This window comes from Gymnogyps californianus, chromosome 27 (assembly GCF_018139145.2).
Source record: "Gymnogyps californianus isolate 813 chromosome 27, ASM1813914v2, whole genome shotgun sequence".
Classification (NCBI taxonomy): Eukaryota; Metazoa; Chordata; class Aves; order Accipitriformes; family Cathartidae; genus Gymnogyps; species Gymnogyps californianus.
The window spans coordinates 3,601,670-3,616,749 of record NC_059497.1 but is presented as its reverse complement, the minus strand read 5'-3'; the positions used below and the strand labels follow the sequence as shown (position 1 = coordinate 3,616,749).

General features: G+C 60.8%; 1 protein-coding gene across 4 annotated transcripts in view; it reads left to right on the top strand.

The window, feature by feature from the left end:
* ATP2B4 (ATPase plasma membrane Ca2+ transporting 4) overlaps positions 1-15,080 on the top strand; it is a 45,920-nt gene that overhangs the window by 11,867 nt on the left and 18,973 nt on the right. For all 4 annotated transcript variants that reach the window (XM_050911163.1, XM_050911162.1, XM_050911161.1 and 1 more), the window contains exons 2-7: positions 4,596-5,047; positions 9,788-9,985; positions 10,854-11,111; positions 11,930-12,055; positions 12,218-12,343; positions 14,211-14,246. In XM_050911163.1, the coding sequence (XP_050767120.1) occupies positions 4,852-5,047; positions 9,788-9,985; positions 10,854-11,111; positions 11,930-12,055; positions 12,218-12,343; positions 14,211-14,246 (940 nt within the window). In that variant the 5' untranslated portion in view covers positions 4,596-4,851. The remainder of the gene's footprint in view (positions 1-4,595; positions 5,048-9,787; positions 9,986-10,853; positions 11,112-11,929; positions 12,056-12,217; positions 12,344-14,210; positions 14,247-15,080) is intronic.

Below are 15,080 nucleotides of genomic sequence, written 5' to 3'. Positions count from 1 at the left end.
CGTGTGGCCGGAGAGCGGGGAGGGCTTGCCATGGGTGTTGCTGGGATCAAGCAGCATGCACGCTGCCATCTGCACATTGCGATTTGGTGAGTGTGCAAGGGAGGGGCCCCAATCCCTGGCCCTTGGGGGGGCTCTGTTGCTGCTTAGAATCCACCAAGCATCGGTGTTGCCATGGCCTGGGGACCGTTTCTTGCTCCACATTGCCCTGGGCATGTCACTTCATCTCGGTCGTGCCTCCACCATGGGAGACGGACCCGGCTTAGCCGCAGCAGGCACCGGGGTGGGGAGTTGCACCCTCCCTGTGCCCCCCACGCCTGCCAAGAGCAGCGTCTGCCCTAGGCTCTTGTCTCTGTCGAAACCGGGCAGGGTGTGTTGTGCAAAGGTCCCGGTACAGACAGCCCGGCGCACGTGCTCCCCGGCATCAACCTGCACACTCTCTCTTTCCCCGCAGCTTTTCGGCTCCCTCTCCCATCAGAGCATCGCTCCCATGTGGGACTATGGCTCCCAGCAGCCGATGGTGGGTGCTGAGTGGTGGTGGGGTCCGTGCAGTGGGAAGGAGAGCTGGGAGAGCTGCGCGGTCTCTCCCAGGACACTTCCCCGTGAGCAGGCAGTGAAAGGTGCTGCAGGCCTGTTTTTCTGCTTTAATTGGCTACTTTGGCTTTTGGAGCCTGTGTGTCCATCTGGAGAGTCGGTCTGTCCGTGCGGCTGTGCTCTGGGGCTCAGCGCAGCCTCTCCACTGGGGATGGAGCTCGGCTTTCAATTTCCAAAGAGAAAAATCTTAAACCCAGGTCAGGAAGGGTAATTTCAGTTGTTTTGTGGTTTGTTTTTTTTTTTTTTTTTCCTCTCCCCACTTGGTAACATAAACAGCATCCCTGACAGCTTTACATTGAGTTTGCCATGGCAACCTACAGCAGCCAAGTGTTTCCAATACCCCATTCCCAAAGCGGGAGAGGAGACGAACCCCGGCGGGTGCTGCCCAAGGGACAGGACCCGAGCCTGCGAGCGAGGGGCAGCGTGTGGGGCTGGGATGTGGGTGGCCTCTGTACCGATGCAGCCAGGCAGGTGCTTGAGGAAGATGATAAACTTTGATCCAAATGGCCTCAGGTTTGCTCAATGGGCCTGATCCTGCCTGGCCGAGCTGCCCTGCCGGCCCGGCGGGGTTTGTGGCTCTGGGCAGGGGAGGCAGCGGCTGGTGTTGCTCTTCCTCGGCACGGTGCTTTCTGCCCTGGATGGTGGGAGATGTCCAGGCTGGAGCGAGATGTGGGGGGAGCTGAGCTGGGGTGCGGATTTCACCTTACTTCATGGGTAAAAAAAAAAAAACAAACAAACCACCTGAGCTTGGTCAGGGCTTGCTCCATCTCTGGTCATCTGCCAGGGTGGACAGGGTGGTGCTTACGTCTGCCTGCCGGGGTCCAGCCCGAGTGAGCTGAGCAGAGCAGGGAGGATTCGTGCTCTTGCCCGGTGGCCCAGCAATGCCTGCTCAGGCAGCAGCTGCAGGCTGGCGTGTGCTGGGTTGCTGGTGCCATGGGCTGTGCCACCGGTGTCGCAATGAAACTGCTCGTGGCTTGGCTGAAGGTGTCACGTGTGACATGTCCAGCTGATTTTTTTTTTTTTTTTTTCCTTGTCCCTCTCTGAGCAGCCTGCTTTCCTCTCCCCCATGCCTAAAAGCCAGCGGGTCCCTTTCCTTGTGCCAGCGGCCGCTCCGCTGCCCAGGGCAGGCACATGCAGAGGGCTGCGCTGGCCTGCGGCCGCTCTCCCCAGCCAGGACGGAGGTGTGATACAGCCGTTTATTATTCTGGGCAGGTTTGTCTGCAGCACCGCATCGGCTTCGCCGCTCCTCGCCAGCCGCTCCCTCCTTCCCGGAGCGTGCATGCTCCTTCCCCCAGCTCACACCCCGGCCCACAGGTCGAGAGGGTCCGTGTCCTTCGCCGCTGCCACCCCCAAACTCCTCCTTTTCTGCAGCTACCCTTGTCCTGCTTGGGGATGCTATTTGGGAGGTGATGCAGCACTGCCGGCGGCTCAGGGGGTCCCGTGCAGTCGGTTCCCACGCAGGGCAGGGCAGTTGGGCTCCTGCTGGGGTTCTCCCACCTGGGCTGTGTTTTCTTACCCTGCGTGCCAAGGGGACCCTCGGGGAGCACTTCTTCCTCTCCAGTGCCTGAGGGCTCTGGAAATGAATTATTAGAGTTAGGGACTCCTGCTGAATGCCGCTGGAGTCATTAGGAGCTCGTTAGAGCATTAGCTGTTAGGGAAGCCTGAGCGCAGCTCCCTGCTTGCCTGGGATGGATCCTTCCCAGCCTGGCCAGGGAGCGTGGGAGCCTGTCCTGTGCCGGCGGGATGGGGCAGAGATGGGCCAGGAATGGGTCTCTGATCCGGCCAATGCTCTGACTGCAAACTGGGGCTGGAGGAGGATGCTTAAAGCAGACGGCAGGAGTCTTCTCCCACCACGGTCCCTCCTTTCTTCTTGACTGGCAGAGCGAGAGTCCGGGACCGGCGCTGCTGGAGGGAAGGACCCTCGCGGCTGGACACGGGCTGGTGATGATCGGTGCCCCGTGGGCTCCTTCACGGGTAATTACAGACTAGGCCGTTACAGTATTAATTAACTGTCTTTCTCTTAATCTCTGAGCTCTTCTCAGAAGATGTTAGTTGCTATGAAAAAGGAAAAAATTAGTGTGTTGAGGTGGGGGGAATTATCTTTTTTCTCTTGATCACCAGGAGTCTGCTTAATTGGACTCGCCATCTCCTACCTCCCGCTGCCAGCAGCTTTCATACCTTTAAATGATAGATGAGCTCGACTCCGCGAGGAGCCGTGGGGTGACCAGGCTGGGCATGGGCAAGGATGCTGGTGCCCCAGCCAGTGCTGGTGATCTCTGCTTTATGGGGCAGCAGCAACGCTCTGCCCCGAGGATGCAAGTTTGGGTGCCCCAGGAGCCGCAGTGCTGTGGGGGGAGCACGTCCCTGTGCTCCCCATCCCTTTGCTGCCTGCAGCTGCTGGACAGGACCCTCCCGTGGCGGTGGCATCGCTGGTGTCCCTGAGGTTTGGTTGGTGCCTGTTGCCTCCTGATAATGCTGAGAGCCGCCCTGGGTGTTGCTGGCGGGGAGGGGAGCTGCTCGCAGGGGCCAGGCCCTGGGTCGGGTGTGCAGGGAGGGGTTTGCTTTTTTGGCATCTTGCTGCCCCAGGGGTTACAAAGCTGGTGTGACCGGGGCTGGAATCGGGGTCGTTTGCTGCGGGGTGGTGCTGGGACAGCCCCATGATGGTCTGGTGCCTGTCTGTTGGGTTTGCAAGGGCTGGTGCATCCCGTGTGCTCTGGGAAGCAGCGATGGGAGTTTTCCTTCTTCCTCCCATTCTCGTCTGGCCACTTGGCTTCTCTGGCTGCTTGCTCTGCCACCTCTGGACCTCTGTCTCAGTGCTGATGCTGCTTTAGTGGCCATTCCCCTTTTGTTATTAATTTATATTCCTCCAGGAAAGACTTTATTTTCTCTCCATAAAGACCCTCCCTTGCAGGCTCTTTGCCTCTGTAGTGCTGGAGGTGTCTGGAGCATCACTGCTGGCATCTGAGCTTGGGAGCAGAGCTGGAGGGCGTCTTGGGCAAGAGAAAGCCCTTTCCTGCTCTGGCTCGTGCTGCTCCACCTGCTCCCTCCGTGTCCCTAGCTGTCCCTAGCCCCTGTCCTCCCTGCCTGGGATACCAGCGGGGGACCCCAGACCCCAAACCCCCAGGGAAGGGGGGAGTTGTGGGATGCTCATGGTCCCTGCCCGGCCGCAGCGCTCGGGTCTTGCTGGTTGAAGCGGTTTTGGGGCTCGCCTGCCCTCACTGGCAGGGCTGGGGTGTAACCTGGCTGGCAGCAGTTTGGGGCTTTGAGAGCCGAGGCTGAGAGCCCGCTCGCTGCCTTTGAGGGGACAGCGTGAGAGCTTGCAAGCAGAATACAGAGGGCTTCCTGAGAGACAGTCTGAAAGGGTCATTAATGCAAAAGCCTCTTTATTTTAGAGAAACATGCAGGTTTTAGTAGCTTCTCTGGTTCCTGCTGAGTCTCTCCGCTGATTAAAATCCGCTGGGTGCTGCGAGCCCCTTTCCGTCGGTGCCAGCTAGCTCGGCGGGATGCTTCTGCTTACCTGTTGGCAGTGCAGTAAGCCGGCGCTCCCGCCCCGGGACAGCAGCCTGCGGAGGAAGCAGCTGTTTTCCACTGCCGAGATGTATTTTTAAACCAAACTGAATGGGAGCGTTTTTTTTCTGGGCCGGGCAGCTGGGGGTTGAGCGAAGAACCACCTGGGCGCCCTTCCTGCCCGGCCCCGTGCGCTGCCGGAGCTGCCGCCGCCGGTTTTCCCTGCAGCATGGCTGAGCGCCTGTGAAATGCCCCGGTCCATGCCGAGTCTGTCTGAGCTCCCTGCGAGGTCAACTTCTGCTCATCCAGGTTTTTTGGTCAAATCATGCTGACCCTCGCGACCGGGTGGGCAAGCCGGCGCCTCCAAACCACATTATTTCTGGGGGGTGCCGACCCTCGGGCACCATTGCTTCTGCTCGCCCATCCTGCGGGGCGCGTGCATTTATTAGTAGGCCTCCTAATGCCGATATTTCTGTTTCCCATCCTTGTTTTTGCAGCTCCAGTTGCTGTGGTATCCAGGGAGCCCTCCTCCTTCTGCGGGAGATGCACGCTGGTCGTTGCTAAGGTCGCCTCCGCGGTAACATGCACATCCTGTTTACACCTTTATCCGGAGAAGTTGGGCTCGGTTAGAGGCACCCGCTTCACCCGGGCAGCCCCCAGGGAAGGGGCCGCACCAAGCATCCCCCCGGCGGACCCTCGAGGGAGGGTGCTGCAGGAGCCGCGAGCCGGCGTTGCTGCCACTGCGCCAGCAAGATGACAAACAACGTGGCCGACCACCACCCTGGGAACTCGGTTGCTGAAGGCAACCATGAGGGGGACTTTGGTTGCTCCATGGTGGAGCTCAGGAACCTCATGGAGCTGAGGAGCGCCGAGGCGGTCGCCCGGCTCAATGACTCCTATGGCGGCGTGCAGAATGTCTGCAAGAGGTTGAAGACGTCACCAGTGGAAGGTAAGTGGCCGTCCTGTGGTCTGCAAGGTGGGACCGCCTGCTCGGGTCCAGCCGGTGCCTCTGGGTGGGAGCTGTGCAAGGTTCAAGCTGGTGGCTGGAGGGTGGTGGCTCAAATAACTGTCTTGTGGCTGAGCTCAAAGCGTGGTCCCATTGCACCGGGCATCCATCGCAAGCCTCGTGGGAGATGGCTCCCTGCATCTTAATAAAATGATCATTTAAGGTAGAGAAGGAGGAAAAAGAAAAAGAGAAGCATCTTCCCTGGGGATTCCCCTGAGGCGTAGCCCGGAGCCCTGCATCCCCTGGGAGGATGGAGCGGAGGCGGGATGCGGGCAGGGGTGAGGAGCAGATGGGGCATAAGAGGGGTGTGGGGGGGTCTCCTCTCCGCAGCCCCGCTGCTGCCCTGCAGGTCGGCGCCAGCCTTTTCCCTGTTTAATAATTTACAGTGCTAACGGCAGGGCTGCGTGGGGTGTGGGTGAAGGAGAGTGTAAAGGTTGGAGAGCGCTGGGGAGCGTGCCTGGGGAGGTGGCCAGGCTCCGTGGAGCTCGTTTGCAGGGTGTTAGCATCTCGGCTGAGGGACGGGCAGCACAACCCCAAAGGGGATCAGCTGCTGGGGATGGGGCGATGCACGCAGGTCTCCCTCTGATCTGTAGGGCTTCTCGAGCAGCCGTGGGAGCTTAAAACCTGGTTGGGTGCTTCTGAGCATCACGGGTTTGAGCGGTGGCAGTGATGCTTGCCTGCGGGTGCCAGGTCACTTCTGGGAGGCTTTGGTGGAAGGATGTCCCCTCTCCTCCCCGTGGTCTGGGCTGGCCTTTTGGGGCCCCCACATCGGTGAGCAGGGGCAGGCGCTGGAGCTGATGGCATGGGGTGGCTGCGGGTGCCTTTGCATGGTGATGCACCCCTTCCTTGGCATTAAAAGGGGTACAGGGTGGGGGGAGACCCCCTGGTTACAGCACCGAGGGTTTACCTGGGGCTGGGAAGAGCACTGGCAGGATGCGGCCCCGTGGTGGCTGTGTGGGATGGCGGATGTGGCTGTGCCTCGGCTCTGAAAACTTGTGGGTTATTATTAGTGCCGTAAGCTGGGGATTAGCATGTTTCCCAGCTGTGAGTGGGACCGGGAAGGGGAGACAATATCGGGATGTCATTAGAGAAGGGGGGGAGTCCCGGTGGAAATACCAAGTCCAGGTCGCAAAACAATGTGTTTGGCCCTGCCAAACTGGGAGCGCCCTCCTTTGGGGGTGGGAGGAGAGGGGAGGGGGGGAAGCGAGCCCGAAAGGCTCTGCCTTGGCCCAACGGCTCTTGCTGAGGGTGAGGCGAAGGGCTGCCCTTCGATCCCGAGTGTTGCTTCCAGGCACTGGTTGGCGTTGCTGTTATCTCGTGCCCCCAGCCTACCCCTGCCTCACCCTGTTGCTCTGGAGGTGAGCTTTGTTGCCTGTCCCTAACCCCGTCCTGTTGAGCCCAGAGAGCAAAGAAAGGTTATTCCCTACAAGTTGGGATTTTTAGGAAGAGTGAAAGGCCAAGGCAGCTTGTGGCACCTCCGTCCGATCCCATCGGAGCGGGGCATTTGGCTCCTGCTGTGGCAGGGTTGCCTCTCTGCGGGTGGCCACCCGAGAGCCCGATGCACGGCGTGACACTGCCGCGGTGCCGTGACGAGGGAAACCCCGGCAGTTTGGGGAAGGTGCAAGCCAGGAGCATGTCCCCTGCGTCGATGCGTCCGCAGGCGAAGCCTGGGAAACGGGGAGTGGGGTCCGCAGGTAGCTGCTCGCCCTGGAGAGCGCAGGGCAACGCAGGCGAGCTTGGGTTGTGTTTGCAGGTGGGATGTCCCAGCCGGGGTTTAGTGAAATATGCAATCTAGGGAATGCCAGCTATGTCTTAGCACATGTGGGGCTTTCTCCCTCTGGGAAGTCTTTTGCGGAGAGCTAGGGCTGACTCAGACTTGACCCCGAGCCCCTCTCTGCCTGCAAATCCCTCCCAAGCTGGCACTGCCCGGCCAAAGCCCGGGAGCTTCGCTGGACCCACGGGCATGGGACGCGGCACCACCGCGTGTGTGGGCACTGGGTGCGTGTCCCAGCTCCGTGTTGCAATCGGCAGCCCTGTGCAGATGTTTGTGCCCGGCCCCGTGCTCATTATCCCTCTGCTTGCTATCCCGCTGGGATGGTGCGCAGCTCCCGCCCCGTGCAGGCAGGGAGCATGTGGCCGTGTGCTCTCCCTGGGTGTCACCAGAGGAGGCTGCTGGCACAGCAGAGCCAGCCCGGGGAGTCCTCCCAGACCTCCTGCCCCACTGTAAAATACAGCAGCCCGTTGCGGGCAGTGTCTGGAGCAGTTTGATCCCATTCGGGTGCGTGTGGCTCCTGCCCCTCGGTGCTGCCGCCTCTCTCCGTGCTGCAACATTCGCTATCCTTGGTCGAGCCTGGCACTGTCCTCGTGGGGCAGACGCTGGCAACAGTCCCTCCCCAAGGACTGCCTTCACCCCGAGGGGCCCTTGGGTGGTTTGCCCTCATAGGATGGGATCTCTGCACACGAGTGTTTGTGCAGTGAGGGTCTCTCCAACATCGGGGCAGGGGTCTGCTGGGACCTGCTGCTGTGGTTCTTGCCCTGAAAGATGTTGGTGGACCTCAACCCCTTAAGGGCTGCTCCCAAAGGGGCTTGGTGATGGGGTGGCTCGCTGCCGGGCGCTGGCTTTCCACCTCCTCCAGCAGCCCTGTCCCCGAGCCGGATCAGGTAGGGTGGGAAGGGGAGGGGGGTGGTGGCAGCGAAGCACAGGCAGCTTCAGCGAGTTGCTGATTAGAGCGTCTCCCTTCCCGGTCTCCCCTGGGTGACAAGTGTCAACAAACACGGCTGACTCACCTGCCGGCGGTAGCAGCTCCCGGGGCTGCCACCTCTTTCCCAAGCCAGGGCGAGGAGCCTGCTCTGGGGGCTCCTTGCGTGAGAAGGCTTTGCCACCCAAAAGCAGCTTTCCCAGGCTGCAGTGCCTCCCCTCTAATCAGGCACCGGTGGCTGCACAGGGTTTTGTTCTCCTGCTGTCACTTGTGGCCTCCATCCAAAATTTCTAATCCACTCCCCCACTAATCGGTCCCCCTCAGGCCCGACAGTGGCCCTGGCCAGGAGGGATTTGCTGGCAGCCTGGAGCCGCGGTGCGTGCCTGGGCTTCTGCTTCTGCTCTTTGCTCTTTGCAGCCCTCCCTGTGTCAGCACAGATAAATTGAAAGCCCTGCCCCCCCCTTCCCCAATTGCCCCGGGAGGGTGGGGGGCAGCTCTGGGGTCATGCCTGTGGGTGGGACATGGGCTTTGGAGAAGCCATCTGTGCAACCTCCCATGCCCTGTGGCAGCATCCTGTGTCCTCGTGTGGGAGCACGTGCGTGCCCGGCATGCCTGCCCGCGGCACACGCCGTGCCTCCCTGGCACTGGCATGAGTCAAGCCGCGGCGGTTAGCCATATTTTCCATCCGTCCCACCGGAGACGTTGGGCGGGAATCGGGGCCGGGAGATCCCAGGATCCTGCTGCCTCGTCACAGCTGGGTGGGGACGCCAGGGCTGCTCTGCCAGCGCGTCCCCTCCCTGCAGCCGCGGGGTGTAGTCGCAGCAGAAAGGGGGGTGCGTGGGGGGGGTGTGTGGGAAATGGGATTCATTCTGCTGATTCCTCCTGGCTGGGATGACATGGAGCTGGCAGGGAGGTGTCCCCTGAGTGGGAGGGCTTGATCCCCCCCCAGGAGGGCATCGCTGCCAGGCTGCTCCAGGCACCGGGATGTGTCCAGGGCCGGGTGTTAGAGCCGCCTGCCCGGTGCATCTCGGGAGCTGGCAGCAGCCCCGTGGGCCATCTTAAGGTGGAGAGCAGGGGGGCTCAGCGCGGGGCTTGGTTAAGGTGGTGCTGAGCAGGGGAGGCTGCTCTCACCTTGGACTCCATCAGCTTTTTAATGGCTTTAATGCAGGGGATGACCGGGGAGGCAGTGGGGCAAATTGCTGTCTCCCGTCACTGGCTTATGCCCCGGGATGGGAGGGCTGTGAAGGCTGCTGTGCTCACAGTCCTCTGCTGCCCTGGGGCAGGGGCTCAGGCTCCCCTTTTGCTCCCCTTTTGCTCCCCTCTCTCTAGGGTTGCTGCATGCAGCTGGGGGGAGCAGCAGCCCAGCTCAGGGCTGTCCTGCTCCTTTTCCTCTCTCCCACCACCGCTTTTCAGCAGGTCCAGCCCCGTGTCTCCTCCACCAGATCCCCGCAGGAGCTGGCTTGGCCGTGCTGCCCCAGCCTCTGCGGCTGTGGTGTGCCCGTGGGGCTCGGCCGAGCTCGGAGACGTTCCTGCTGTGCCGAGTCGCTCTCCGCGGCGGCTGCTCCTCCGAGCTGGCAGGAGAGAGGGATCAGGTGGCTCCGACAGCTCTGAGCGCCGCTCGTGGTGCCAGATTTACGGCTAATTTGATGCAGCATGTAAACAAGCCGGCCAGTGCCAACTGGCATTAACTGGCACTCAGGCGCTTCGTGAGGCTGCAGCACCGGGGAGAGGCGGCTCAGCATGCTCGCCCCGGCCCCTGTGCGCTCTCCTGCCCACGGCTCTGGCAGCGTCCTGCCCCACCGGTTGCGTGTCCCCTGCCCCATGGGTGACAGGAGCAAAGCCCTGTCTCGGCTCCCCTCCTGCCTGTGCCTCATGCCCCCCATGCAGGCAGGGAGCTGCTCCTTGCGGGGGTCCCACTGGTGCTGGTGGGGGGCTGCGGGGCAGCAGTGGGGTTTGCCTTCATCTCCGTCTCTCCCCTCTCCAGGCCTGTCCGGGAACCCGACCGACCTGGAGAAGAGGCGGCAGGTCTTCGGCCAGAACTTCATTCCTCCCAAAAAGGCCAAGACGTTCCTGCAGTTAGTGTGGGAGGCACTCCAGGACGTCACGCTGATCATCTTGGAAATCGCAGCCATAATTTCCTTGGGCCTGTCCTTCTACCACCCTCCGGGTGGTGACAATGAATGTGAGTCCCTGGGGTCCCTGCGGTGTGGTGGGGTGCCTGGTGGGGGACCCACATAAGCTGCCATGCCCAGCTGTGCAGGAGCAGGGCTTTGGGATGGGTATTGTCTCTGGAAGGTCACCCCGTGGGTCCCTCCACCCTGGTGCAGATGGAGCTGGGAGCTACTTCTGCTCACCCTTTAAGTGGTGGCTTCTCCCCATCCTTGGGGTCCTTGGCATGGTCCCATCCAAGGACCTGCACTGATGGATGTGTCTGGGCGCAGCTGGCACCACGACATGGCTCCGAGCTGCTCCTTGCTGCTCCCTCAAAAGATGTTCAAAGCCCAAGGGGTCTGTCTGGCCCGGTGGCTTCCCGTGGGGCTTCTCTTTTGGTTTGGGCATGGAGGGACAAGGCTGTCTGTCCCCTGGTACCTCCCTCCGACCAGGGACTGCTCCTCCCAGCCGTGACACCCCACGTGTGGCTGAGCAACAGCGTTGGGCGAGTTTCTCCTCCCTGGCCCTGGATCTCTGTATCGTTGGAGTTGAGCAGGGGCAGGGATCCCGAGGTGCAGGGAGACGGTGACTCACTCGAGGGTCACGCAGTGGAGGGAGGGCTGGGTGCTGCTGCAACTGGAAATAGAAGCCAGTTATCCCAGCTCTCTCAGCCCAACCTCTGCCAAAAATGAAAAGTGGAAAAAAAAAAAAGGGAGGAAAAAAAAACCCCAAATGCCTCCAGGGATGTAAAAATCCTCTCCTGAGAGCAGGGGAAGCCCTTGGACCAGCTCAGGGAGGAGGAGGGAGGAGTAACTGTCTTCCAGGCTCTGCTCTGCACATGTTACTCGGAGGAAAGCGGGTGTCTCGTCGTGCAAACGAGTTTTCTCCTCTGACTGCAGTGTGCGGCCAGTCGACGGGCGGCGTGGAGGACGAGGGCGAGTCGCAGGCTGGCTGGATCGAGGGGGCGGCTATCTTGTTTTCGGTGATCATCGTGGTGCTGGTGACCGCTTTCAATGACTGGAGCAAGGAGAAGCAATTCCGGGGCCTCCAGAGCCGCATTGAGCAGGAGCAGAAGTTCACGGTCATCCGCAAGGGGCAAGTGATTCAGATCCCGGTGGCCGAGATCGTGGTGGGAGACATCGCGCAGATCAAGTACGGTGAGTGGAGGTGGCGGTGGCTGGGGTCTGTCCCTCCACCTCAGGAGCCTGGCAGTTCCTCCTCTCTGCTTTGCCAGCCCTTTTGCCTTGAGGGGAAGCGTTGGCTCCTCCAATTGCTCTATTTTTGCAGCATGCCGTGGCTGGGAGCAATGGGAGATGCTCCCGTGCAGATGATGGAGCTCCGCTCACCTTGCCACTTGCCAGCCCAGAGTTGGGCTGGCAGAGCTAAGCCAGGCTCTGCACACAGCTTTGGGTTGCTTTAGCGACCTGCTGGTCTCAAAACTGATTCATTTTCACAACTATGTCCTTGTTGGTGAACATTTTTTAGCAAGGAGATGTAGCCCTTGGGCTAAACTAGGTCCTGCTCCTTGTTTACCAGGGGGTATGCTCATCCCATGCAACTCCCAGCAGGAAGGAGATTGGTCCAACATGGTGTTCATTTTCACGTAGGGCTTTTTCTTTCCTCGGCAGGTGGATGATGGGATCGTGTAACGGTTTGGATGTATCAGGAGGCTTTGGGAAGGATGTGGTGTTGATTCAGTAAAACCAGATGGGGGAAGCACTGTCTGATTGAGCAAAAGTCCTCACAACGAATGCTTTCATACATCAGTGAAGATTTTGGAGCTATTGGATGTCATCTTATAATACCCATCTGTCTTATAATACCCATCTATTGCTTCTCCTCCTTCTAGATTTGGTCTGAGACTGAGTTTTGAGTCCTTTGCTGACACACGAAGCCGCCTCCTGGGATGGGACAGGCAGGGGTGAGCTATGGCTGCCCGGGCCGGGGCTGACTCCCCTCTTTGCTCCTCTCCTAGGTGATCTCTTGCCAGCAGACGGGATCCTGATCCAGGGCAATGACCTGAAAATAGATGAGAGCTCGCTGACCGGGGAGTCAGACCAAGTCAAGAAATCGCTGGATAAAGACCCCATGCTGCTGTCAGGTGAGGATCCTGGGCAGCTCTCACGTGGTGGGTGCAGGGCTGGGATGGGTTTGTGCTGTGGTGGAGAGATGGTTGCTCCCGGGTCCCATGTTCTGGGGTTGGGGAGGAGATGAGAACTGCGTGCCGGTGTCCCGTCTCACCCTGGCCTTCCTGCTGTGCCAGGTACCCATGTGATGGAGGGCTCCGGCAGGATGGTGGTGACTGCCGTGGGTATCAACTCCCAGACGGGAATCATCTTCACTCTCTTGGGTGCGGGAGAAGGAGATGAGGAAAAGAAGGTGAAGAAAGGTAAGGAGATCCACTGAACCTGCTTTTTCCCTCCTTTTTGTCTTTCTCCCTTTCCTGGGAAGCATCCACCGGTGTGCAACAAGCTACGCCCACATCGGTGGGACGCGGTTGTGGGTTAGTGCCCATGACCCAGGCAGGTACGGTGAGCTTTCGAGGTGGCGGGGGGGGATCCCTCCCTGCTGCCCCTTCGCCCGCAGTGTGGGGATCGTGCTGCCTGAGGAAAGTCCCCCCGTGCACCCAGACCTCTGCTTGCCAGCTCTTTCGGACACGGCTCCAACTCTCTCTTCTCCAGCCGGCTGCAGCCTGGAGTTGCAGTGTGGGGGGGGTCGAGGCTTAGAGGGAAAAGTGGCCGATAGCGATGCTTCATGGTGCTCATTGCCTGCCCCGTGGTGGGAAGGTGAGTCCTGGTTGTCCGCAGGGTGTTAGTAGCCCATCCAGAACCTTGAGGACTTTGCTGAAGATCTCTGCTGGCATCCCCAGAGCTCCCTGGGGAAGGAGGCGAGGCGCAGAGGATGGCAAGAGGGAGAGGAGGGGTTGTGTGCTGGGGGGTGGAGGGTAGGAGAGCAGCCAAGCAGGCTGAGGTGTTCCTGATCATGCTGAGACTCGAATGCTTTCCTGCCTCGGCTCTCACATCTTGCTGCTTATTCCCCCGCTCTGTGCCAGCTCTGATACCAGCTTTAAAGCCAGCATCAGTACAAGCCGGGCTTGGGAAGCTCCTGCTCTCCCCCGTGTCCCCGCACCCTTGTTCGGCAGGTCTGGGCTCACTGGGAGCAGCCACGAGGTGCAAGGAGCTGGCAGGAGGGAGCTGCCGGTTGGCACTGCTGGCTGTGCAGGCGTCCCTGTGCCAGGGAGCCCTTCCTGGGAGGCGATGCCAGGCTGGGAGAGGCTTGCCGGGCCTCTCCTGGCAGCCGTTTCGGCTCTGGGCCGCATGTGTGTTGGGTTTCTCCAGCTCTGCTTGCCCGGGGCGGGCGGCTGGCTCACATTGCTGGGGTTCGGTGGCTGTGGAGCTCTTGGGGTTTAGCTGCCAGCTTGGAGGTGGGAGTACAGGGTGAGACGTGGGAACGGCACTGCTGTTGGAGCTGAGCAGCAGCTCGCCAGGCACCCAGGCACGGTGCTCGGTGTTTTGCCAGCCTTCAAGCTCTGTCACTCAGCCCCACAGCAAACCCAGCTCTGTGCCTTGCAGCCCTCAATTTGGGAGCAAAGTGGGGCAGGGGGCTTCACCAGCTCATCCCCCACCGTGGTGCTGGGGGATGATGGGGAGAAGGTGTATAAACCCCTTATCACTCAAGGCTTGTTTAGACTGCAGCAGCCCTGTGCTCCCCATGTTGTGGAGGCACGCCGGGGACCCCCATTTGCAGACCTCGCCCGCCACAGACATGGGGGGCAGAGCACCCCACTGTGGGTGTAGTGTCGCCCATGACGGGGGACAAGTCTGCGCCTCCTGGGCGGATTTGCTCGTACCCAATGGCAGCGGGAGGTAGGGAGCACCGGTGCTCGGCACGTGCTGCACGGAGGTCAAGCTCTGCTGTATGGTTTCTTCTCCCTGAAGGTCTGAGACACCACTGGCACCCTTTGAAGCACTGACAGGGGTTGTAGCGGGTGCTTTACAGGTGGGGAAGTCTGAAGCCTTGGGGACGGGGTGCCTGGGGGAGCCAGGGAGCTCTGGAGCCTCCCCAGTGCCGTGAGCTGTGGACCAAGGCACGCGTGGTGTCTGGAGGGTGACTGCAGGGTGCTGAGCCCTGTGCACAGATGCCGCTGGAGCGGTGCGTGGCCCCTTGGAGCAGGCCCAGCCCTGGGCTGTCCCACCAGCCGGACGGTGAACGTGGGTCCATGTGCTCAGCCCTCCACCCTTTCTCTCTTTGAACAGGTAAAAAAACTGGAGCCCCCGAAAATCGCAACAAAGGTAACCAGCCTCTCCATCCTTTGAACCAGCACCACACTAACTACCGAGCATTCCTCCTTCCTTCCTTCCTTCCTTCTTCTCATCAGTCTGTGCTCTTTGCTGCTCCGGCGGGACTCTCGCCTCGTTGTCCTGGGAGAGGGTGCAACGGTCCCGTGGCCGGTGGCCCTGGCACGGCATCGCAGTGCCCTCCAGCACCCCACCACGGGGCTGTGCATAGCTGGGATGGGGCTGGCTGGCTTCCCCTGTGGCCATGTTGCCCCTGCATGGGGCAAAGCCTTTGTGCAGGGAGGACAGGGCTCTTCCAGCAGCCTGGACCATTGGCAGAGCATCCCTTTCTTGGGGCAAACTTCATCCATGAGCCGCAGCCATGACCTGGTGGCTCTGAAGCCCTTGTGCCCTGCAGACGCCATCCCTCTGCGGGGTTTGTGTTTGGGCACGGCTGGGGGAGAGACGTGGGTCCCCTGCTCCTGTTCCTGGGATGAAATGTCCCACGGGGCCTGGCCAACGTGACAGTTGCACCCTCTCCTCCCATGGCCTCGACTCCGTGAGCGTCTCCTCGCCAGTGTTTCTCACACTGTTCTTTGCAGGCTGTGGAGGAAGCCCATTTCTGCACCTCTCTCTCCACCTCTCTCTCTCTCTCTCTTTCTCTCTCCTCTCAGCAGTTTGAGTTTCCCTCCTTCCCGTCAGACTGTGTCCGGGTGCTTGTTTTGTCCGTGTCGGGTCTGTCGTAACCGTGGAGGTGTCCGATGTGGAGCAGCCGCAAGCTCCAGGGTGTCTCGAGCCATCGAGCGGTGGCAGCCGGGAGGGGACAGGTCCCGGGGCATCCGCGGGCAG